At 46.0% G+C, this 19,512-nt stretch overlaps 3 protein-coding genes and 1 long non-coding RNA gene across 4 annotated transcripts; 2 read left to right on the top strand and 2 right to left on the bottom strand.

The window, feature by feature from the left end:
* Positions 1–694: 694 nt before the first annotated feature.
* On the top strand, positions 695–1,749 carry LOC114788103 (uncharacterized). The gene is made up of 3 exons (XR_003749493.1): positions 695–982; positions 1,105–1,135; positions 1,288–1,749. It is a non-coding gene; the product is annotated as an uncharacterized LOC114788103 (long non-coding RNA).
* On the bottom strand, positions 1,562–3,743 carry LOC114788102 (methionine-R-sulfoxide reductase B2, mitochondrial-like). The gene is made up of 5 exons (XM_028976296.1): positions 3,529–3,743; positions 2,763–2,869; positions 2,588–2,664; positions 2,145–2,292; positions 1,562–2,063 (listed from the first exon to the last, which is right to left on the bottom strand). The coding sequence occupies exons 1-5, from the start codon at positions 3,635–3,637 to the stop codon at positions 1,956–1,958; spliced, it is 549 nt and encodes a 182-aa protein (XP_028832129.1). The 5' UTR covers positions 3,638–3,743; the 3' UTR covers positions 1,562–1,955.
* Positions 3,744–3,930: 187 nt separating this feature from the next.
* Positions 3,931–11,781, bottom strand: dnajc1 (DnaJ (Hsp40) homolog, subfamily C, member 1). The gene is made up of 12 exons (XM_028976294.1): positions 11,442–11,781; positions 9,868–9,969; positions 9,685–9,731; positions 9,154–9,319; positions 8,952–9,049; positions 8,780–8,873; positions 7,753–7,834; positions 7,237–7,403; positions 6,812–6,931; positions 5,712–5,760; positions 4,829–5,277; positions 3,931–4,711 (listed from the first exon to the last, which is right to left on the bottom strand). The coding sequence occupies exons 1-12, from the start codon at positions 11,592–11,594 to the stop codon at positions 4,643–4,645; spliced, it is 1,596 nt and encodes a 531-aa protein (XP_028832127.1). The 5' UTR covers positions 11,595–11,781; the 3' UTR covers positions 3,931–4,642.
* Positions 11,782–14,438: 2,657 nt separating this feature from the next.
* Positions 14,439–19,398, top strand: bmi1b (bmi1 polycomb ring finger oncogene 1b). Its single transcript, XM_028976295.1, has 10 exons — positions 14,439–14,793; positions 16,840–16,974; positions 17,450–17,546; positions 17,674–17,729; positions 17,822–17,872; positions 17,959–18,067; positions 18,219–18,261; positions 18,361–18,456; positions 18,748–18,828; positions 18,921–19,398. Exons 2-10 carry the CDS (start codon positions 16,857–16,859, stop codon positions 19,296–19,298), a joined length of 1,029 nt encoding a protein of 342 aa, XP_028832128.1. The 5' UTR covers positions 14,439–14,793; positions 16,840–16,856; the 3' UTR covers positions 19,299–19,398.
* The last annotated feature ends 114 nt before the right edge of the window (positions 19,399–19,512 follow it).

The following is a 19,512-nucleotide window of genomic DNA, read 5'->3' as shown; positions in this document are numbered from 1 at the left end:
ATGGTCCTGCTGATGGGACTAGCCCTCATGTAGAATATCTGCCAGTCTCCTGGAATCTCCTGCATGCCCATGAATCTGGGAGATGAAGCCAAACTTCTGGTAATGGTACGCATTGATGTGCTGTTCTGGTGGATTTGGGCTGCCTCTGTAGGGTCCAGGTATCGCCTCATGCTACTAGCAAAACTGGGGTCATCTGATTTGTCCCCCTTTAATGGCCCTGTTGTTATTTTAATTAACACCAAAATGGTTGTCTCCGATTTAAACCACATCTACTACCTAATTGACCAGATCAATATCCCAGAAGTTTAACTAACTTGATACTATAATCTGATTAAAATGTGTTACTTTTATTTTTTTAGTAGTGCATTAACTGCAGGTCTGTTAGAAATGGAAGAACATGGTGGCCATCTATTGCCGGATTAGAGTCATTGCATTTGGGCCTGCAGGATTCAGCAATGGAAGAAAAACTGAAAACGTGAAATAGATGTAGTATTGTTAATTGTATTGTTGTCTTTTGACTCCATTTGTAGCAGGTTCAGTTAACACTTACACACGCACATGCAGACACACTGCACAAAACAATAATATATATATATATAATTATTTTTTCTTCGTCTAGCACTTATCAATCTCCGAGCATGCTCTTTATGACAAGTTAGGCCTTATCAGGGCTCTTAGTCTTTGTAAACTCAAAATCTATAGAAATCGAATGACAATCGCTGGTGTCTTCCTCCTGTAAGTCGCTTTGGATAAAAGCGTTGGCAAAGTAAAGTAAAGTAAAGTAAAGTTGTTTGCTGCGTACCCTTCAAGGCCTGTTCACAGTTATAGCCACTTCCTGTTTTTTGAGTGAACAGGAAATGAAAACCTACTGTCTTCATTCTAATGATGTTAATTTTAACTATTACATCCACTGCAAACCCAGGCTGTCTCGAGCACAGACAACCCACGGCTGTAAGCTCTGCACTTTCAGGACTGTTTTGGGGTGAGTAGGTACTGAGGACCACAGAAAAGTGCTGTGAAGCTAAGGACAGCTTTTCAGTACTTTCTCCATCTGTATGGATGAGAATAGTTTGCTTAATGATTGCATTTTCTAATTTAAAGCAGAACACAAACTGAAGAAAAAAAATGGAATTTGGTAAGAGATTCTAGTTCTATACATAAAATAAAAGTACACTTTAATGATCTTAATTTAATTTCAAACATAATAGCTACTCTTATGTTTGTATGAATGAATTACGAGTGTGTTTATGGGACTGAGACATTACAGTTTTTTTTTTTTATTTCTAGGACCAGTTGACAAGTGGTGGTTTCACTATTTGCTGTTTTTCATCTGGGTTCTTGATATCATATTAATATATCTAATCACTTACTTTGAGATATGTGCCAATAGGATCAAATTGCACGCTGTTGAGAATAAGTAAATGAACATTTGGAACACGAAACAGATCTGTCCTATGTCCTGGCAGCAGTCAAGATTTTTTTAAGTAATGGATTGAGTAAATCTCAATCCATTTACCTTCATGCCATTAGTGAAGAAAACAGGCGTAACCGCAGAAAATTCCAACATAAATAACTTTATTGTATTGTATTGTATTACTGTAAACTTGTTACAATGTCTCAAATGAAGAATTTATCTACATTTACATTAAAGGCATTTGGCATACGAGTAGGTATCTACATGCAGACATTGGTTTTTAATTTCTTTTAAGAGTCCGCAAAAGACAAAGAAACAAAGCAACAACAAAATAGCGACCGTTCAGGAAGAAAATTTTGCTCTTGTTTTTCCATAATCATAATTCTTTCACAATGATTATGTAAAGCAAAGCCTACAGCTCAAACTTTCTAAATGCAAAGAATACAAGGCATACGCATGGTGCATACTTAATGGTATATTATTAATAATACCATAAATAAAAGGAATTACTACCTCTGGGCAGAACTGAAAGGCCACCGTTTCATTTTCTAGCCCGAGGTTTAAAGCTGAGAGCAACGCTGTTGATACAAAACCGTTGGCCTGAAGGTTCTGGCCCATCTTCGAAAACATGTCCAAGGTGGGCGTCACACTACAGCATGGAACAGGGCAAAAAAAAAAAAAAATTACGTTTAGTCTGAAAAGTCCATTTTGAAATGAGAACGGCCATTACCTGCTTGCAGATAACTTCTGTCCCGGCATCGCCCAGTGAGTTGTCTGGACGGCGTAGGATGTTGGCATGACTCTCGTCGTGGTTCCATGTACCATGTGCCTCACAAAAAGATGGCCACCCTGTCCCTGAGTCATATTTAGACTCAGAGCTGCAAAGGGGGTGAATGCAAAAAAAAATAATAATAATCATTTTTTCAAAGGATGTAACAAAATAAATGAACAGACTTGAACTGATCAGCCATAGAATTACTTTCAAAATGTTCAATTGCTGCTTAATATATTCTTCCCACTGCCAGACAACATAGATAATCACATAGATAACAGGATAATCGATGTTATTCGCCTATCCTGTCAGAATATCACGATGGTATGCCTGACTTGTGTATATGTTCAGGAACCACTACCACTATGCATCAGAATTGATTTATTTCAGTTTAATCTTACCTGAAAAGCGGCGTATCACAACAGACACAGTGGTACATCCCCTCTTCACCGTGATTTAGATAGATTCCACTAAACGGCTGAAGAGGTTTCAGGGTTTGAATGTGTAAGCCTGTCCCAGTTGGTGACATTTTCCATAATAAAAGTTATTGAAATTGGTACAAAACCAACAACCCACCTCCTCAGTACCCCTCTCTCGTGTCACAACGTACTGTTCTGGGGTCAGTTTCTTTTTCCAGTCAGGGTTTCCAGCTGATTGGTCATATCGTGTTAGTGACCCCAGACCTAAAATAAAAGTTCCACCATTAATTTGACTAACCATTGTCTGTCAATAGCTTCATGTTTCCAAGTCATCTGATCTCATTTCAGACCAAAAAGCGCTAATCTGACCGATGACAAACGCAGTTCCCCGATACAACCCGGTTCCTAAAAAACAATATAAAAATGTGGGACGAGATACAAATTATGATTGAACTGATCAAACCATAAGGCGCCCAGGCTATGTTCTTTGTTTTCGTATATGCATAAAAATGTATATACCATAACTTTGCACAGTGACATCACAGATGCACACAGTAGACCAGTATTATCTACAATTACGTAGGTCAGTATGCGTGCAGGTTTCCAGTGACACAGCCATCTGCATAAGAGCAGAAACACCTCCATTCTGCGTAAAATCACCATAATAAGAAACACTTAATAGGAAATCTATACACTCATGCTTACATATATTTATCAAAAAATGATTTACCATAATCTCTTTTTGCATTCAAGCCATAAAGACTCTATTATTTGATCCAACTAGAAACATCATTTATATATTTTTTTCACTTTAATTTTGTTCTAGCAGATGAATTTTATGCTTATCAAGGTAGACTTAACCTATGTTCATTTTGAAATCATTTTAGCCCAAATGTACGCAGACCAGCACCTTTTTTACTCACCAGAGGTTGAGCTAATTGATCGTCTGAATGCTGAAGCCCCTCTGGAAACGCAGGGAGTCGCTGCCATTTTATGATAAACATGGGAAAAGCGGACAACATATCGAGCCATGTCCTGCAACCTGGCTTTGTTAGTCAAGAACAGGACCGTGTGTTCTAAACTGTCCTGCTGGTCAAAGTTCAGATGCAATTCACTCTTTGATCAGCACCACAGAAGCCAGTTCCCAGAAAAAAAAAAAAAAAAAAAAGGAAACATGTATGAGTTCAGTTCTGAGAGGGTATGTTTTTTTTTTTATATATATGTAAAATAAAACCTTTATCTGCCAGTTTTCAATAAATTTAAATATTTCTCATCTTCTGTAGTCAATACATACGGATTAACAGGAATACATAAAGGAACACAGCTTACAATCTAAAGTATTTATTTGAGGCCAGTGTTTTACCTTTCTTTGATCATGATTCAAATAAAGCGGTGTTTACTAAATTGATCTGAAATATCAATAGAAATTTGTTTAATTGGCTTTAATGTGATATTGTGTGCTCTTGTTATGTTAAAAAAAAAAAGTAGGATGTAGGATGCACAAAAGTTACTGGAATAAAGTGAAATAAATGCCTCTGCACTCCCTCTACTTCTGATTATTGTCTGAAGGACTCTCGTATTGTTAAATGGAGAATGAGCAGACCTGTACAATATAGTACAAATGTGAATTAAGTGTGATTTGCAGTCTCATAACATGAAAACAAAAAACTTCCTTTGAATGCAGTACTTTATGCTTAAATGTATAAGACTAAATCCATGAAATAAAACAGATCATGCCTCTGAATATTTTTTTTTTTTTTTTTTTTTTTTAAAACGTCTCCATTTCTCTTCAGTCAGGTTCAAGCATACAGATCAAAAATCAATACAGTACAAAGAAGGGGGCTAAAATAAATAAAACATCTTTCAATACTGTAATATTGGGTGACAAAAGTGGAATCCTCCTGGCACATAATGCTGTGGCGCCCAGTCTTCTCTGAACAGCCAGGACAACTCAGGTTCTGGTTTAGGGCGGAGCTTAAGGCACATGACAGATGGGTGGGAGGTAACAGTGACATCAGCGTGGCGGCTGATGGCGAGTCAGCTCTTGGCTTGCCGCTTTTTCTGTACCAGCTCAGCCAGTAGCTTGTAACGGATCATACACTCTTCCTGTGGAGAAAGGAAGGACGCATTAAAAATATAGCTAGGGGCCACCAAAATCCACATCACGCGACTGGTAATTGTCGAAGAGGTCTGCATTTGTAGACTAATAAATCACAAACCCACCTTGCTCTTCCCAGGCACCACCTTGGCTATTCGGTCCCAGCGCTCGGTGGTGCCGCGAGGATACTGCTGCAGGGCCAGTTCCAACAGTTTCTGCTGGTTCTGGGTCCAAACATCCTCGGCGCCATTGCTTTTATCCTTTGATGGCGCCATCTTTCTCTCCTCCTCGCTGTCCTCCTCAACAGCATTTGGGTCAAAGTCCCTTTGCCGTCGGCCTTTGGTCTTCTCCTCCCCAGAGCCGCTCCCCGATCCTCCTCCAGATCCCGCTGTGGATCTCTTAACCCTCCTCCTCACGCTTTTGCCTTCGGCCTCCTCACACACTCCTGCTTCGGTCGGCTCCTCTGCAGGCCGAGGCTCCTCTCGCTGGGTCATGAGGCTGTCTGGCACCACTCCGGCTTTACCCATCTTCCCCAGCCCAGACCCGCTCTTCAGTTCAGAGAACTTCACCAGACCTGCAGCATAAAAAAAAGGGGGATATGAACGATCTAGACAGTCAGTGACCAGCAAATTTGACCACGCAGATCCAATGTGAACTTGTGTACTTATATCTCATGATTTACATTTACGGCATTTACCTTATCCAGAGCGACTTACAATCAGTATTTACAGGGACAGTACCCCTGGAGCAACTTAGGGTTAAGTGTCTTGCTCAGGGACACAATGGTAGTAAGCGGGATTTGAACCTGGGTCTTCTGATCCATAGGCGAGTGTGTTACCCACTAGGCTACTACCACTACCATGATTAACAGTGGTTTAAAGTTACATTCAACAACTGACATTATTGCTGGTTGTGCGTTCACGTAAAGAATATGGAATACTTCTGCATAGAACCAATTAAGCTACAGAAACAGAATTTGTAGAGGGATTTAACAGGAAGACAGCTGACCTGATGTGCTCGCCACACTGTCTTTAACTTGTTTCACCTTCGCAGTCACCTGTCAAGGTTGAAATCATTAAGTCAGCTTTGTCAGAAGATCCTACGGCCAGGAGCAGGATCAGAAGCTCACATTTCAGTTGCCTTCACAAACGCTACACTGTATATCTGATGTTTTGCCAGTAAGTCATTTAGAGCAGTGGTTCCAAACCTTTTTTTCCCCTGAACCCCCCTGGATAAGCCTTGGTCCCCCTCTCACACACACATTAAAAGAATAAAAGGACTAATTACAAAGTCTTATTTGTAAAAACAGCAGTTGTAGGTTTGCACGCTATATAGAATTTATATTATAGCTGTAATCGATAATTAGACCTGACCCGACCGTTATGCTGTGTGGTTCATTTAAATAAATGACTGTCACACAGTCAGTGTTTTTACTGCGCCATTTCCATACAGCCATGACCCTGCGAGCTCCTGCAATATTCAGCTTTTTAAAAGCCGCGCCATGACTGCTAGCCTAAGAGGGAAAGGAAATTTGCAGGTTTAAAACATAATCGCCAGATGCTTACCTCCCACGATAATTAAAACTGATCTGGCGATGTGGCCATGAATTTAAAATCAAATGAACATTTTTTTTTTTTTTAATATAAATGAAACCTAAATGTTTAATAAAATAGATTTACAAAGTTCAAAATGCTTTAGCCAAAATCACCAAAATGAATTTACAAGCAGTGAATCGTATGAAAAGGATAGGTACTATAGACCGGCAGTTCGTGTTTATTGTGCGAGATTGCGCTGACCCAAGGCCAAATCTGACTAAACTATTAGAAATTAGTTTACAGTTCTAGTCTATATAGCATACAGGATTTTACAGTTTGGGAGTGTTATTAGGACACCTGTTTACTATTATTATTTAATATAATATAAACTACAGCGCAGAGTTTTCCGACTATTTGTTTATGACATCTGTTATTGTAGTCCTGTGTCTTCAGTTTTGATCTATAATGTAAAAAATGCAAGACCCTCAAATGAATATTTGATTCCATACTTTTGATCGGTAGTGTATTCAAATGAACAAAAATAGGGCAAAACGATTAATTTCCCAGACTCACATCAGCCACTGATCTGCAAAGCTCATGTGCGATCTTCTCCCATCGGCCTGGTGTACCTCCAGGGAACTTCACCATGTTTCGGCTCAGCTGGCTGAGATCTTCCTCGGTCCACTCAGGTGTCTAGGACAAGTTAAAAAAAAGAAAAGGCGCCAGGGAGGTACACTTAAGCAAGGTACCAGGTCAGAATTCATAATGAGTGCACTGTGTGCTGCTATTGTCAGTCCCCCTTCACACATTACTTAGTAGAGTAGCTGGTTGTAATGTAGATTAAATCAGCAAGAATCTTTCAAATTCCACTTCAGGAACTTCATGCTCCATGCATCCTTAAAAAGAGCAAGTGTGTGTGTGCGTGCAGCCCATGCATTCTGGTAGCAGCCCCTGGTAGGCCACTACAACGACATGAAGCATGTGATAAAAGCGCTCACTTTCTTCTTCTGCGATTTCCTGTCCTCTAGCCAGTCATCCATCTGGTCCTCGATGTCCTCGATAGATGTACCCTGATCATAAGTAGACGCGTGGGACATTTGGGAGGCACTTGGCTCATAGACAGGAAACTCAACTTTCGGTTTCTTCACCTTGGGACGTTTTTCTTCTGTTTGGACAATGTAATAAAAGCAGCACCTTGTGAAAAACGGTGTTTGAAACAATGCCAGTGACACTGCTGCAAACCTGATGAACAAGCAGATTCATGTCTAACGTTACCATAACTACACAGATCAGGTTAGGGATGTATTCTTTACAACGTCTGGGTCTCAACGTTACATGCAAGGACATGATGGTGGCAACTCAAACTGAGAAGCGCAGCGCCGACTAATCCATGATGACTACCCCCAGCAGGTTAAGATGGTTAGACCCCGAAATCTGAAACACCCCTGTTATTGAGAAGCGCTGTCAGCGGTCAGAATTAAAAAAAAAAATAAAAATAATAAGTTTTTACTCACTCTGCAGCGCCTCCTGTTCAGCCAAGGCCTCAGCCTCCTCCTTCTCTTTAATCTTCATTTCTTTGTAGTACTGTTTCACCTCCTAAAACACAAAATGAAAACTAGTACTTTTATCAGCAAAGAAGGGTGCAAAATAAGAAGTCAGCCCCCTCAGAACTTCACTTAAATTTTATTTTTATATATATATATATATATATATATATATATATATATATATATATATATATATATATATATATATATATATATAATATTATTATTTTAAATTTTTTTTTTTGATTGTGTGAACAGGCACACAGATATCTTATGTTAATTACAATTATTGCTACTCCACTCAACTCTGAGCGTAAGCCAAAAGGTGTGTAGGATGCCAATGACATGACAAATGTTTCTCAAAAACCCGGACAATTCTAAAAACCTAGCCAGACGCAATTTCCGGCTTTCAAGTCCCTACATTGGACTTGTCTTTCTTCTTTGTGCTGGCCATAGCTGGTGGAAAAATGGTGCAAAGGGGACAGTGGCATTGTTGTGCATGGGAAACACTGCCACCAGCACTTTACATGATGGATTTTGGGGCTAATTTGGGCAAAAATATTCATATGAAAATATGCAGCAAACATGCAAGGTTTATTTTGAGGGGGAAAAAAATACTGCTGCTAATACGGCCTATGGGGGTAAAAAAGGGGTAAACCAGACTAGAATCGCAATCCAAATCACTGCTTGAGCCAGGAGTCTCTAAATCGTGATATAGGGGTGGTAGTAGCCTAGTGGGTAGCACACTCACCTGTGAACCAGAAGACCCAGGTTCAAATCCCACTTACTACCATTGTGTCCCTGAGCAAGACACTTAACCCTAAATTGCTCCGGGGGGGGAAATGTCCCTGTAACTACTGAGATCACTGGCTCTGGTTCCTGTTCCTGCATTGGAACTGTACCCTTAGATTACTTAAATATTTGCACGGCGGCGATCCATTTCACACACTCCTGGCGGACGTGCGGAGTGACAAGCGCAGAACTGTACACATACCTGAATGGCGTGGGGGAGGGATTTAACTGAGAGGTAGAGCCAGATGCTCAGTTTGAGTGGCAGGATATCCTGCCAGTGGGGTTTATCCAATGACCTGCCGAGAAGGGATGGTGTTTCAGAGGAAGGCCAACTCGCACAAAACCACAATAAACGTGGTAGTCTTTAGACATACCTCTCACTCTTCTCCTGTCCGACACATTTCACTTCTTCGGTGCTTTTACCGCTCGCTTTTTTCTTTTTCTCCTTTTTCTTTCTACTCAGAAGTTCGTCCTGAGAAGAAAATGAAACTTTATGCTTCAGAGAATTACCTTGTGCCTGTGGCAACAGTCAGCAAAATAATTTGCATTGTACGCCCTTTCAGGGACGCCACTCACCAACTGCTTCTCAAGGTAAATGGACCAAATGACTGCATAGTGTCCAACAGTCAGAATGAGGAAGAGCAGGAAGCCGAGCTCCCCGTTGCTCATCTTCCTCACCCGCCGGTAATAGAACACCGGCTGCCTCCAGTCCGGGAGGCCATTGACCAGAATGTCATTGTACCTGGGGACAGATGTGAGTAAACACATCAATGGCACAGCGTCACACCATCATGACTGCATAGTGCTGGTAATGTGTTGTGATGCTAACATGGACCTTACCCACTAGGCCACCACTGCTCCAATACAATATATTGGGTAATAATATAACCATAAGTATAAAATGTAACTAAATATTTAGCTTTAAACAATGTTTATTGAACTCTGTTCCAGTAGAGGTAGAACTGAGGATGGAGGACTAATGCTTTTTGTGCACTGATTCAGTCTTTCACTCACATTTCAGCAGCATGAAAAAAAAAATTATAAATTCCTATTATTTTTCTATGAAGCAAAATATGTTGTAAAACTGTTGCAAGTATTCAAACTTACTTTTGCCGCCTTTCTTCATCCTTCAAGACTTCATAGATGGACACCAGCTGAAAAGTCATAGCATTATAAAGTCGAGTGTAGGACCATTGAAGAGATGTTAAAAGAACTGCTTACTTTAGCAATTCATTGCTAATGCATTGCCAATAATTAAGGTAATAAAGTATATGAAGAATAGACGAGTACCTGTCTAAACTGGGTTTCTGCATTTTCGTCTTTGTTCTTGTCCGGGTGCAGTGTGAGAGACAGACGTCTATAGGCTTTCCTGATATCTGCAGGTGAGGCATCCTAACATGCAGGAAGAGAAACAGTAGGATGAATATTCAGGGCAAATTAACATCATAATAAAGAATATTGACCGTCAGGTAAAACAAGACCCCACAGACTGTGGTGGAAATCTGTAAGAAATATGCACATGCATGCATGCATGCACACACACACACACACACACACACACACAGTACAATCCCTGTTTCTGGTATCTGAGACAGTTGCAGACAATAGAAAATGTTCTTGCATATGCAAGTTATCAATAAATAGGTTTGCAACTGTCCATGCCAGACAGGAAACTGGTCCTATGTGCATAGAAGACCTTCCTATTAATAATGTCCTGTTTGGAAGAGTTTTACCTGAATTAAAATGACACCACTGTAAGGAAACTTATATCATAAGGTGAAGACATAAATTACAACTTGTTAAGGTCACGGTTTATAACGCAGCTTGGCTGCAACCACGCCACCCTCACATGCTGTCACATTAACGCATATCGTGAATAATATAAATGGGACCAAATGTGGCCTAGATACCTCTGTTATGGGTGATAGTAGCTTTGTGGGTAAAACACTCGCCTATGAACCAGAATCCCACTTCAAACCACACCTACTACCATTGTGTCCCTGAGCAAGACACTTAACCCTGAGTGTCTCCAGTGGGGGGGGACTGTCCCTGTAACTACTGATTGTAAGTCGCTCTGGATAAATGACATGAACGTAAATGATTATGGCCTGCACTTCCACACCACATTTCTCACACTGTGACCGGTTCCCCCGTCAACCACGGAGTTCAGTACACGTTGCCAGAAGGGACGAGGGCGAGAATGCGAGGTCAGAGGAGGGAAACACGGGAAGACTGAGGTCTACCAGGACAAAAAGTGCCCAGCGGGTGCTTTCAGTCCACTAACGCAAATGGCGGCGCTTTGGCGCCATCTAGCGAGCAGCGGTGGTGGGGGTCGGTCTTTTCTGAACGTGCCAGTGATATTAAAAAAAAAAAAAAAAAAGTAGTTTTAACAATAAACGGCATGTGTCGTGTTTAAGGGTCAGGGTCGCGACGTCGCCGCCGCCACCGACGCGTCGCCGTGTTGAGTTGCGATGAACGCGACGGCGCAGCGTCCGGAAGAACCGGCGGCCCGGCGTGAGAGTATAACCGCTGCCCGTCATCGCGGGCCTTTGTCCGCCAGCTGCTCCGGCCGTGGCGGTCTGCTGGGGCGGGCTGGTCCCGAGAAGGTGACACGTCAGCGGCGCGGCGCGGCCGCCACAAGGCGGTGTAGGCGTTAGGCCCGAAGCCGCGGACTTTCCTGAACCGCTGCGCCGCGCGGAGGCTGCCGGTCGCGCAGGGGCGGCGTGGAAACGACTCGGGGGGGGGAGAGTTCTTCCAAACACTTTGCAAGCAAAAAAAAATGAACCACATTGGCGTTTAATGGAGCCCAAAACAGCGCAAAACCCAACGTGCTGCGGGCGATTTAACAAAACAAACCGACGTACCTGCTCCACGGACAGGAACTGGTAAAACGTCTGCGGGATTTCCTCCACCAAGTCGAGCAGCTCCAGGTCCGCGTCCCAGGCCCGCGCCGGAGCGGGTCCGCCGATCCAGACGCCGGCGGCGAGAATCAGCGCGGCGAGGCGCGGCGCGGTCATCCTGGGCGCAGATCCGAGCACGTCCTTCCGGGCCGGAGGACGCCGACATAACCCGAGAACCGCCGCGGCGCAGCGGAGACACGCGTCCGCTTCTCGCCTGATCCACTCGCGGGCGCCGCTACGGATCTTCCTCCGACCTCCGCATCACGTCCACGTGTCGTCACCGGAACGTGTCGTCACCGGAACGTGTCGTCCCTGAACCCGACAGACGAGGACGGACGCGCCGGTCCCCGATGGAAGACAGAGCGGTCGACGATAAAAAAAAAAAATAATAATAATAATCCTACAATAATAATACAGTTCAGTTGACGTTCAGATAAAACGTGCGCAATCCCGGACAAATGATGAATCTTCTCCGGTTCCGTAAATGCTGATGTAAATTGAACGAGTTAACTTTAGATGTAGAGATGAATAAAAATGCGAAACTCACAAGTTTTTCTTTCCGGTTGTTGTAAGAACTGCGTGAAGAAGAAAAACAAAAACACCAATTTTAGTTGCAAAACTAAAGCAGTTCACGTCAATTAAGCAACACTGATTCGCGCCGAATCAGTAGTAGTTATTAAAGTTATTAAATGGTGAACCGGACTGCTTCGGAGCGAACGACTCCCGCGACTCTTTGTTTAAAACGGTGGCCGCGGTTAAAGAAGAACCGCAGCTAAAGTTAATTGACACTTTTCTAAATAAAAAAAAATAATAAAACGATCGGCGGTCTGAGCAAATTAGATTTTTTTTTGTGAGGCTTTGTGAGGAGGCCTGAGCGGCGCGAAGTGAGGCGGTCGGGGTATCGATTATAGATCAGCGACTCGAGATCCGCTCCTCCCCGCCGCGCTCGGCTCCTCTTCCGCCGGCCGAACGGAGCGCGACGGCGGGTCCGGTCGCGTCGCGACGCCGAAAGCTCAACCTGTTCTGGCCGAAGGGGGACGAGACGACCGTTCGTCGGAAACTTCTGTCCAGTCTCGTACCGGAGGAAAAGTCGGCAGAAGCGCGTCATTTTATACGATCTCGTCTGGGCTGCCTGGCAATTAAGAAATGGCGCGATTATATAAATATATGTCCATAAATGCTAATTCTGTCTTTGACTCTGACGTATGTGATTATTTAAAAAAATAACCCAAAATAAACTAAATGAACAATGAATGAGTTTTATTTAATTTTTTTTGCAGCATGCTGAATTTCATCAAGATTTAATAAAAAAAAAACGAGCTTGTAAACATGTGAACAGCCGCGCAACTACAGTGCGCGTTTATTTTTGTATTCTATTAATTGAATTGGCCGGTACATTTTGAGAGGAGCAGCTGTCGCTCTCGGTGACGGTAAATACGGCCACTGTTGCACTCAGATTAAAATGCAGTCCCCGTCCCCGTCCCCCCCCAAAACCACCTTCTGGCCTTTTTTTATTATTAATTCAGCAAATGATAAAAGGCAGAATACGAGACTCGTTCGAGGAGCTGGAAACGCGTCCATTTAGATTTTTCGTCCAGATTCGTGACTTGCGTGACTGTCGCAGCGCTTGTCACTTTCACTCGCTCAGGCGAGGTGACGTCCCGACGCAGCAGAAGTCGCGCTTTTATCTACGAATACACCCCTCGGTCCTGAGCTGACACTGACCGACACCCGATTTTACAGAAAAAATACGTCGTTAATTAAATAGGTGGCCGCCACGTCAGAGGCCGTGATCGGTCAGCGCGATGGTTCGTTTTAATCGCGTTACAATTGTTATTACAGCGTCCACTGACGTCACCACGGACTGACCGCACACACCTCCGCCGGTGACCCAAGACGGCAACGCTGCTGATGACGTCACGTCGGCCGGTAGGCCAGGTCGCCCACCCCCCCGGCCCCCATAAGGGTGGTCGAGTTTAGTCACAGGCCGCGATCAACCTCGCAGCGTGCTGTTATATATTTCACGGCGATTCTGGCCAGAGAAGAACCTGCGGGTCCACGGAGGTTCGGGTTCTGTTCAGTGACCCACGTTTGGTGAAATTCGGACCTTTGGCTCATTGCTCTGTAGTTAAAAAAAATAAAAATCAAACATCGCAGTTGTGAAAATTTCCAGGCAGTTTCTGAAGGCCCACGATTACGGATCATCATCATCGTCATTATTATTATTTTTATTATTCATAAACCTCTTTCATTTTCTGTACCAGCCGCCCGTGGACCAGTGGGATCATTTTAAGACACCCCGAGTCGTGGGTCGGGGGTTCTTCTGGCGGCTTTTTAACGAGGAGCAGAGGACTGAAGTTCTGCCGATCGGAGCACTTTATTCACCTCCTGTTTTTTCAGTGTTTATCCTCACTAAAAAGAAAAGAAGAAGAAGAAAGAAGGAAAGAAAACGCCGTCGCCGTGGTGCGTGCTGTAGATGTTGGCGGAATTTTAAAAGGTTTCCCGTCTCCGAAACGAGTCACAGGCGGCACAACGCAGTCCGTTCGCCGGTGTAAATTCTCCCTGGCCGAAGACCCCGGGCCACGGACCTTAATTAAAAAAGAGGGACGATTCGGATTACGTCAAAGAATTTAATTTAATCTCATTTGCATAGTCCCGCACGGCACCACGGCGGAAGATTCGTTATGTTTATTCTCGCCAGACGCGCGCGTCGTCCGAAGTTTTTATATTTTTTGTACACCATGTCACACCACCTCACGGCATTAAATGCGTTTGATTTGAATGCGTTTTTTTTTTATTATAATTTTTATCACCTTCTCAGCGCGAACACCACCAACAACAACAACAACCAAAATAAATAAATAAATCCCGCAAAGGTCACCGCGCCCCCCCGCCCCGGTCCCCGACGCGGGGTACCTATCGACGATCCGCACCCCGCCGCCGATTCCCGAGCTGCCCTCAAGGAATGAGACCACGTGACCGAGCGGGGCGGTCGAACTACAAGCCATTTTGGGGACGGTGTCAGTTTCCAGCGAACCAGCAGCCGCGGCGCCTTTCTTCCCCCCCGTCGGACCCGAGGCCGAGCCCGCCGTCGCCCGTTCGGCACCGGAGCCGCCCGCGTTGCTCGGGAGGCGGCCGCTTCGCGCGCTAACGGCAGTTGCGCAACTACAATGAGCCGGAGCCATTGCGACTGACAGTGTCTGCAGCTCGGATCCAAGATGGCCGCCGCGGCCGCATTCATTTTTTGCTGATCGACTCTCAACTTTCATTGTCCGCCGCGCCGACGCCCGCCCGCCCGCCGCCGCCGAGAGCCCCGGTAGGTGCCGCGATTTATTTCCCCGCGGGCCGAGCGCGGCGCGGGGCCGGCGGGTTCGGTCCCCGGCCGCGGCGCGGGCTGGTTCTCGCGTGTCGGGGGTTCGACTTCTTTTTTCCCTGCCCTCCCCGCTCCGGTGCGAGAGGGCTGTCAGTGTCTTCCCTCGCCGCGGCGCGACGGGCTCCCCCTCGGCGGACGAGCGAGGCGTTCGCGGAGCCGCGGCCGACGCGGGGCTTTTGTCGGGAACGGATCCCGCGCCGCGGCGAATCGGAGCGGGTTTGGGGAACCGGGCGAGGTTCGGGTCACACGCTCGCCGCTGACCGCTTTCCGGCGGTTCTTTCGGGCCGAGCCCCGACCCGTGGCCCCGTTATTTTATAGAACCGGGGTCCGGGGAGTCTGCCCTGTCCGGCAAAATTAGCGCCGCGCCGGTCGGCGGCCCCGTTCCCGAGTTGCGAACTTAAATTCCCCGCCAGGCTTCACCCCTCGAGACGCGCCGCCGGCCGCCCCCCATCCGATTAATTCCGCCGATTACAGATCGCTGATTAATGCTCCGCCGGATCAATTCATCGGTCGCTTCATTTGGGGGAGCGGTGTGTATTTTTAAAGGGGCTTTTTTATTCTTTTTTTTGGTCAGATCTCTCGACTTCTGAAGACGCACAAGTGAAGTGCGACTGTTCGTCCCCCCACAGTTCAGCCTCCTTGTACAAATTAATATACACACGCATATCTAAAAAAATTATGTATAGATCTAGTTCTCTTTGTTCAGCCAGCTTGCTTGAGTAATTAACACGTCCCGCTCATTAATCGTTTCTCGCTTTGTTTTCAGCGATCTGACGTGACGTTTGCGACGAAAAATAATTCTCTCTCTTCAGTCGTTCAATTTGAGATTTTTGGACTTCAATCCCTCCGTGGGCCCTAAACATAAGGCAAGCACGTCGGGTGCAAAAATGTGGAAATAAAATTAAAAATGAAGACGCTGGTGTAAAAAGGGCAGAATTGGCCGGCGTCGTGTCCCGGGTGCTCGCTTGCAGGTGCCGTCCGGTGTGGTTGGAAGGGTGCTGGCTGGGTGGGTGGGTGGGTGCTGCTGGTTTTATTTACCAACAGGGATTTCTGGAGTTGCGGGGTTCCCACGTGTGTGTGGGAGTTGCGGGGTTCTCAGGTGCGCCGCTGCTCTTGTTTTTACATTTACAGCATTTATCAGATACAACCAGTGGTTACAGGGACAGTCCCCCCCCTGGAGACACTCAGGGTTAAGTGTCTTGCTCAGGGACACAATGGTAGTAAGCAGGATTTGAACCCGGGTCTTCTGGTTCATAGACGAGTGTGTTACCCACTAGGCTACTACCACCCGTTTTTACGGCGTGTGAGTGTGTGATTTCTGGAGTGTGTTTGAGTTGCGGGTTTCTGTGTGGTTTGTGTGTGTGTGTGTTGGAGTTGACGTCAGGTGCGCTGCTGCTCATGTTTTTACGGCGTGTGTGTGTGTGTGATTGCGTGTCCTCGTCCCCCGTCTCTGTCTCCTTTTTCGCCTCGTTTTGCCGGTTCGAGGTGGCGCGCCGCGCTTTACTCGCCGACCTGTGTCGTGCGCTCGGACCGTGAACCGGTAACCGGGACCGTGCGCCAAAATGGCAGCGTCGCGCCGAGACCCCGCCGCCACGCGGGGACGCGCCCGGCGACGCGAGTCGCGAATGCGGCACGAGCCCCGTTTCCTCCCGCCGGCGAGGTGCCGACTGGAGCCCGTCGTCATGGCAACTGCAAGTGTTAGTATGTCGGCGCCGACCGTCCGCGTTCGGTGCGGGTTCGGGGAGACCACGTCACCCCGCGCACCCGTGGGTCGGAGGTGCAAGATCGATCACACGGATAACAATAAAAAAATTAAAAAAAAAACCGCGTGGGTTGGGAACGTCATTTATCGTCACGTCGCTTCTCCGTCATTTGGTCCGCCACGTCTCCCTCTGTCAGTCTGGAATAAAATGTATTTTCTCTTGATGATGTTGTTGTCCCTACTCCGTTTGACGGCAGTGTTGTTGTTGTTGTTGTTTTATTTTCCAGACAGGGTCACGACCTCCATGACGATGCACAGAACCACGAGGATTAAGATCACGGAGTTGAATCCGCACCTCATGTGCGTCCTCTGTGGAGGCTACTTCATCGATGCCACCACCATCGTTGAATGTCTGCACTCCTGTACGTTTACCGTATTTTTATCTCCGTTTATTTAAAGGTGCCAGAGTAGTCTATGCAGCCTATTTTTACAGCACTGAAGAGTTCGGGCTGTGGTGGCCTAGCGGTTAAGGAAGCGGCCCCGTAATCAGAAGGTTGCCGATCCCGATCCACCAAGGTGCCACTGAGCAAAGCGGCGTCCCCACACGCTGCTCCCCGGGCGCCTGTCATGGCTGCCCACTGCTCACTCAGGGTGATGGTTAAATGCAGAGGACACATTTCGTTGTGTCACCGTGTGCTGTGCTGCAGTGTTTCACAATGACCATCACTTCGCTTTCACCTGTCTGTAGGACACGTGTCATATAGAAGAATTTTATCACACTGCCACGTGTCCATTCAGTGTCGCGTAACTGAATAATGGGACGGTTTGTAAAGTTCGGCCGAGGGCGGCTCCCACTGTGTAGTAAATGATGTGACGTTCTCTCCGTTGTCCCCTCAGTTTGTAAATTGTGCATTGTGCGTTACCTGGAGACCAGCAAGTACTGTCCCATCTGTGACGTCCAAGTGCACAAAACCAAACCTCTCCTCAACATAAGGTCAGTCCTGAAGGAGAAGTGTGTGTGTGTGTGTGTGTGTGTGTGTGTGTGTGTGTATATATATATATATATGTGTGTATATTAAAATCTGTGAAAGGGTTAAAATGACAAAACGTGTGTGTCTCAGGTCTGACAAGACTTTACAAGACATCGTGTACAAGCTGGTCCCAGGCCTGTTCAAGAGTAAGCCGCTTGTCCTTTTTACTTTTGTCTTTTTAACTCCCTGTGGACGGGACATGCGGGGCTGACGTCCAGTCGCTTTTTTTCCTCCGCAGATGAGATGAAGCGGAGGCGCGATTTCTATGCCGAGCATCCTTCAGTTGACGGTAAACCGGCGACTGGCGGTGGGTTGGGGGGGGGGGGGGGGGGGGGGGTTGTGGAACGTGGCGTGACGTGAACGTTCTGTCCTCAGCCGGGAGCGGGTCCAACGAAGACCGGGGGGAGGTGGCCGACGAGGACAAGAGGATCATCACCGATGACGAGATCATCAGCCTCTCCATCGAGTTCTTTGATCAAAACAAGTAACTTTTTGTTTGATATATATAAAAAAAATCAAACTCAATATTGGTCAATATATGTAAAAATTTGAAGTGACCAGGAAATCCTGTAATGGGGAAACTGGTTTTACCGCTCTTGCTTACACGGCTTTTTCCTGTTTTTTTTTTTTTTTAGGCATGAAAGAGGAATCACAGAGGATGAGGGCAACACAAAAGAGGTGAGCTGGGCGGACGTGGCGCGTGTAACTGCAGTCGTTGCGCTGTTCCTGCTAGAGTAACCCGCATTTTTATTTTTTTTTTTTTGTGGTTTACGGCAGAGCGTGAAGCGGTATTTGCAGTGCCCAGCTGCAATGACGGTCATGCACCTGAGGAAATTTCTCCGGAGTAAAATGGACATCCCATGCACCTACCAGGTAGAACAAGCATGCATTATTAATCAATGCCATTATTATACACGTCCTTTTAAAATTCATACACACACACACACACACACACACACACACACACATATACACACACACACACACACACACACACATACATATATATATATATATATATATATATACACATACACACATACATATATATACATATATACACACACACACACACACACACACACACATATATATATATATATATATATATATATATATATATATAAATAAAATAAAATAAAATATTGTTCTGTGGTGTTGAAGGTGGAGGTTATGTATGAGGACGAACCACTGAAGGATTATTACACATTAATGGACATCGCTTACATCTACACGTGGAGAAGGGTAAGAAGATCACGGTCGATGTTGTTAATTGTCTAATAGTTGAAGGACATTTTGGACTGTATGAACCAGGTTTTTTGGGTTTTTTTGTCCAGAACGGCCCTTTGCCGCTGAAGTACAGCGTGCGTCCTGGGTGTAAGAAGCTGAAGCTGAGTGGCCCCAGAGAGTCCCTGAGCGGGGCGGGGCAGCAGGAGCTGGAGAGCGACTCCGGCAGCGACAAAGCCAGCAGCCCGGCCGGGGGCGGGCCGTCCACCTCCTCCACCCACTCCAGCGCCGGTGCCGCCGGCGCCCCCGCCGCCGCCCCGGCCCAGGCGGCCCACCCCGGCTTCGCCCACGCCGCTGCAGCCAACGGCCTCACCTGCAGCACCGCCAGCACAGCCCTGACCCGACAGCAGCAGCAGCAGCAGCCGCCACCGCCCGCGGCCAGTAAAGCGTCCAAGGCTGCGGTCAACGGCTCCACCCCGCTGGGGTGACCCCACCAAAGACTGACCCCCCCGCAGCGCTTCACACCAATTCAGCTGTTTTGTAGATACAGAAAAAAAAAAAAAAAAAAAACACAAAATAATATTTTTTGTACCATCCCATGATGTGTGTGTGTGTGTGTGTGTGGAAGGTTAGTGAACAGCCACGGTGGACCTGGGTGGAGTTGTAGGGGTTGTTCTGAAGGAAGAAGAAAAAAAAAAAAAC

The sequence above is a fragment of the Denticeps clupeoides genome, chromosome 4, assembly GCF_900700375.1.
Source record: "Denticeps clupeoides chromosome 4, fDenClu1.1, whole genome shotgun sequence".
Taxonomy (NCBI): Eukaryota; Metazoa; Chordata; class Actinopteri; order Clupeiformes; family Denticipitidae; genus Denticeps; species Denticeps clupeoides.
The sequence above is the reverse complement of the archived record's forward strand: the minus strand, read 5'-3'. Positions and strand labels throughout refer to the sequence as shown.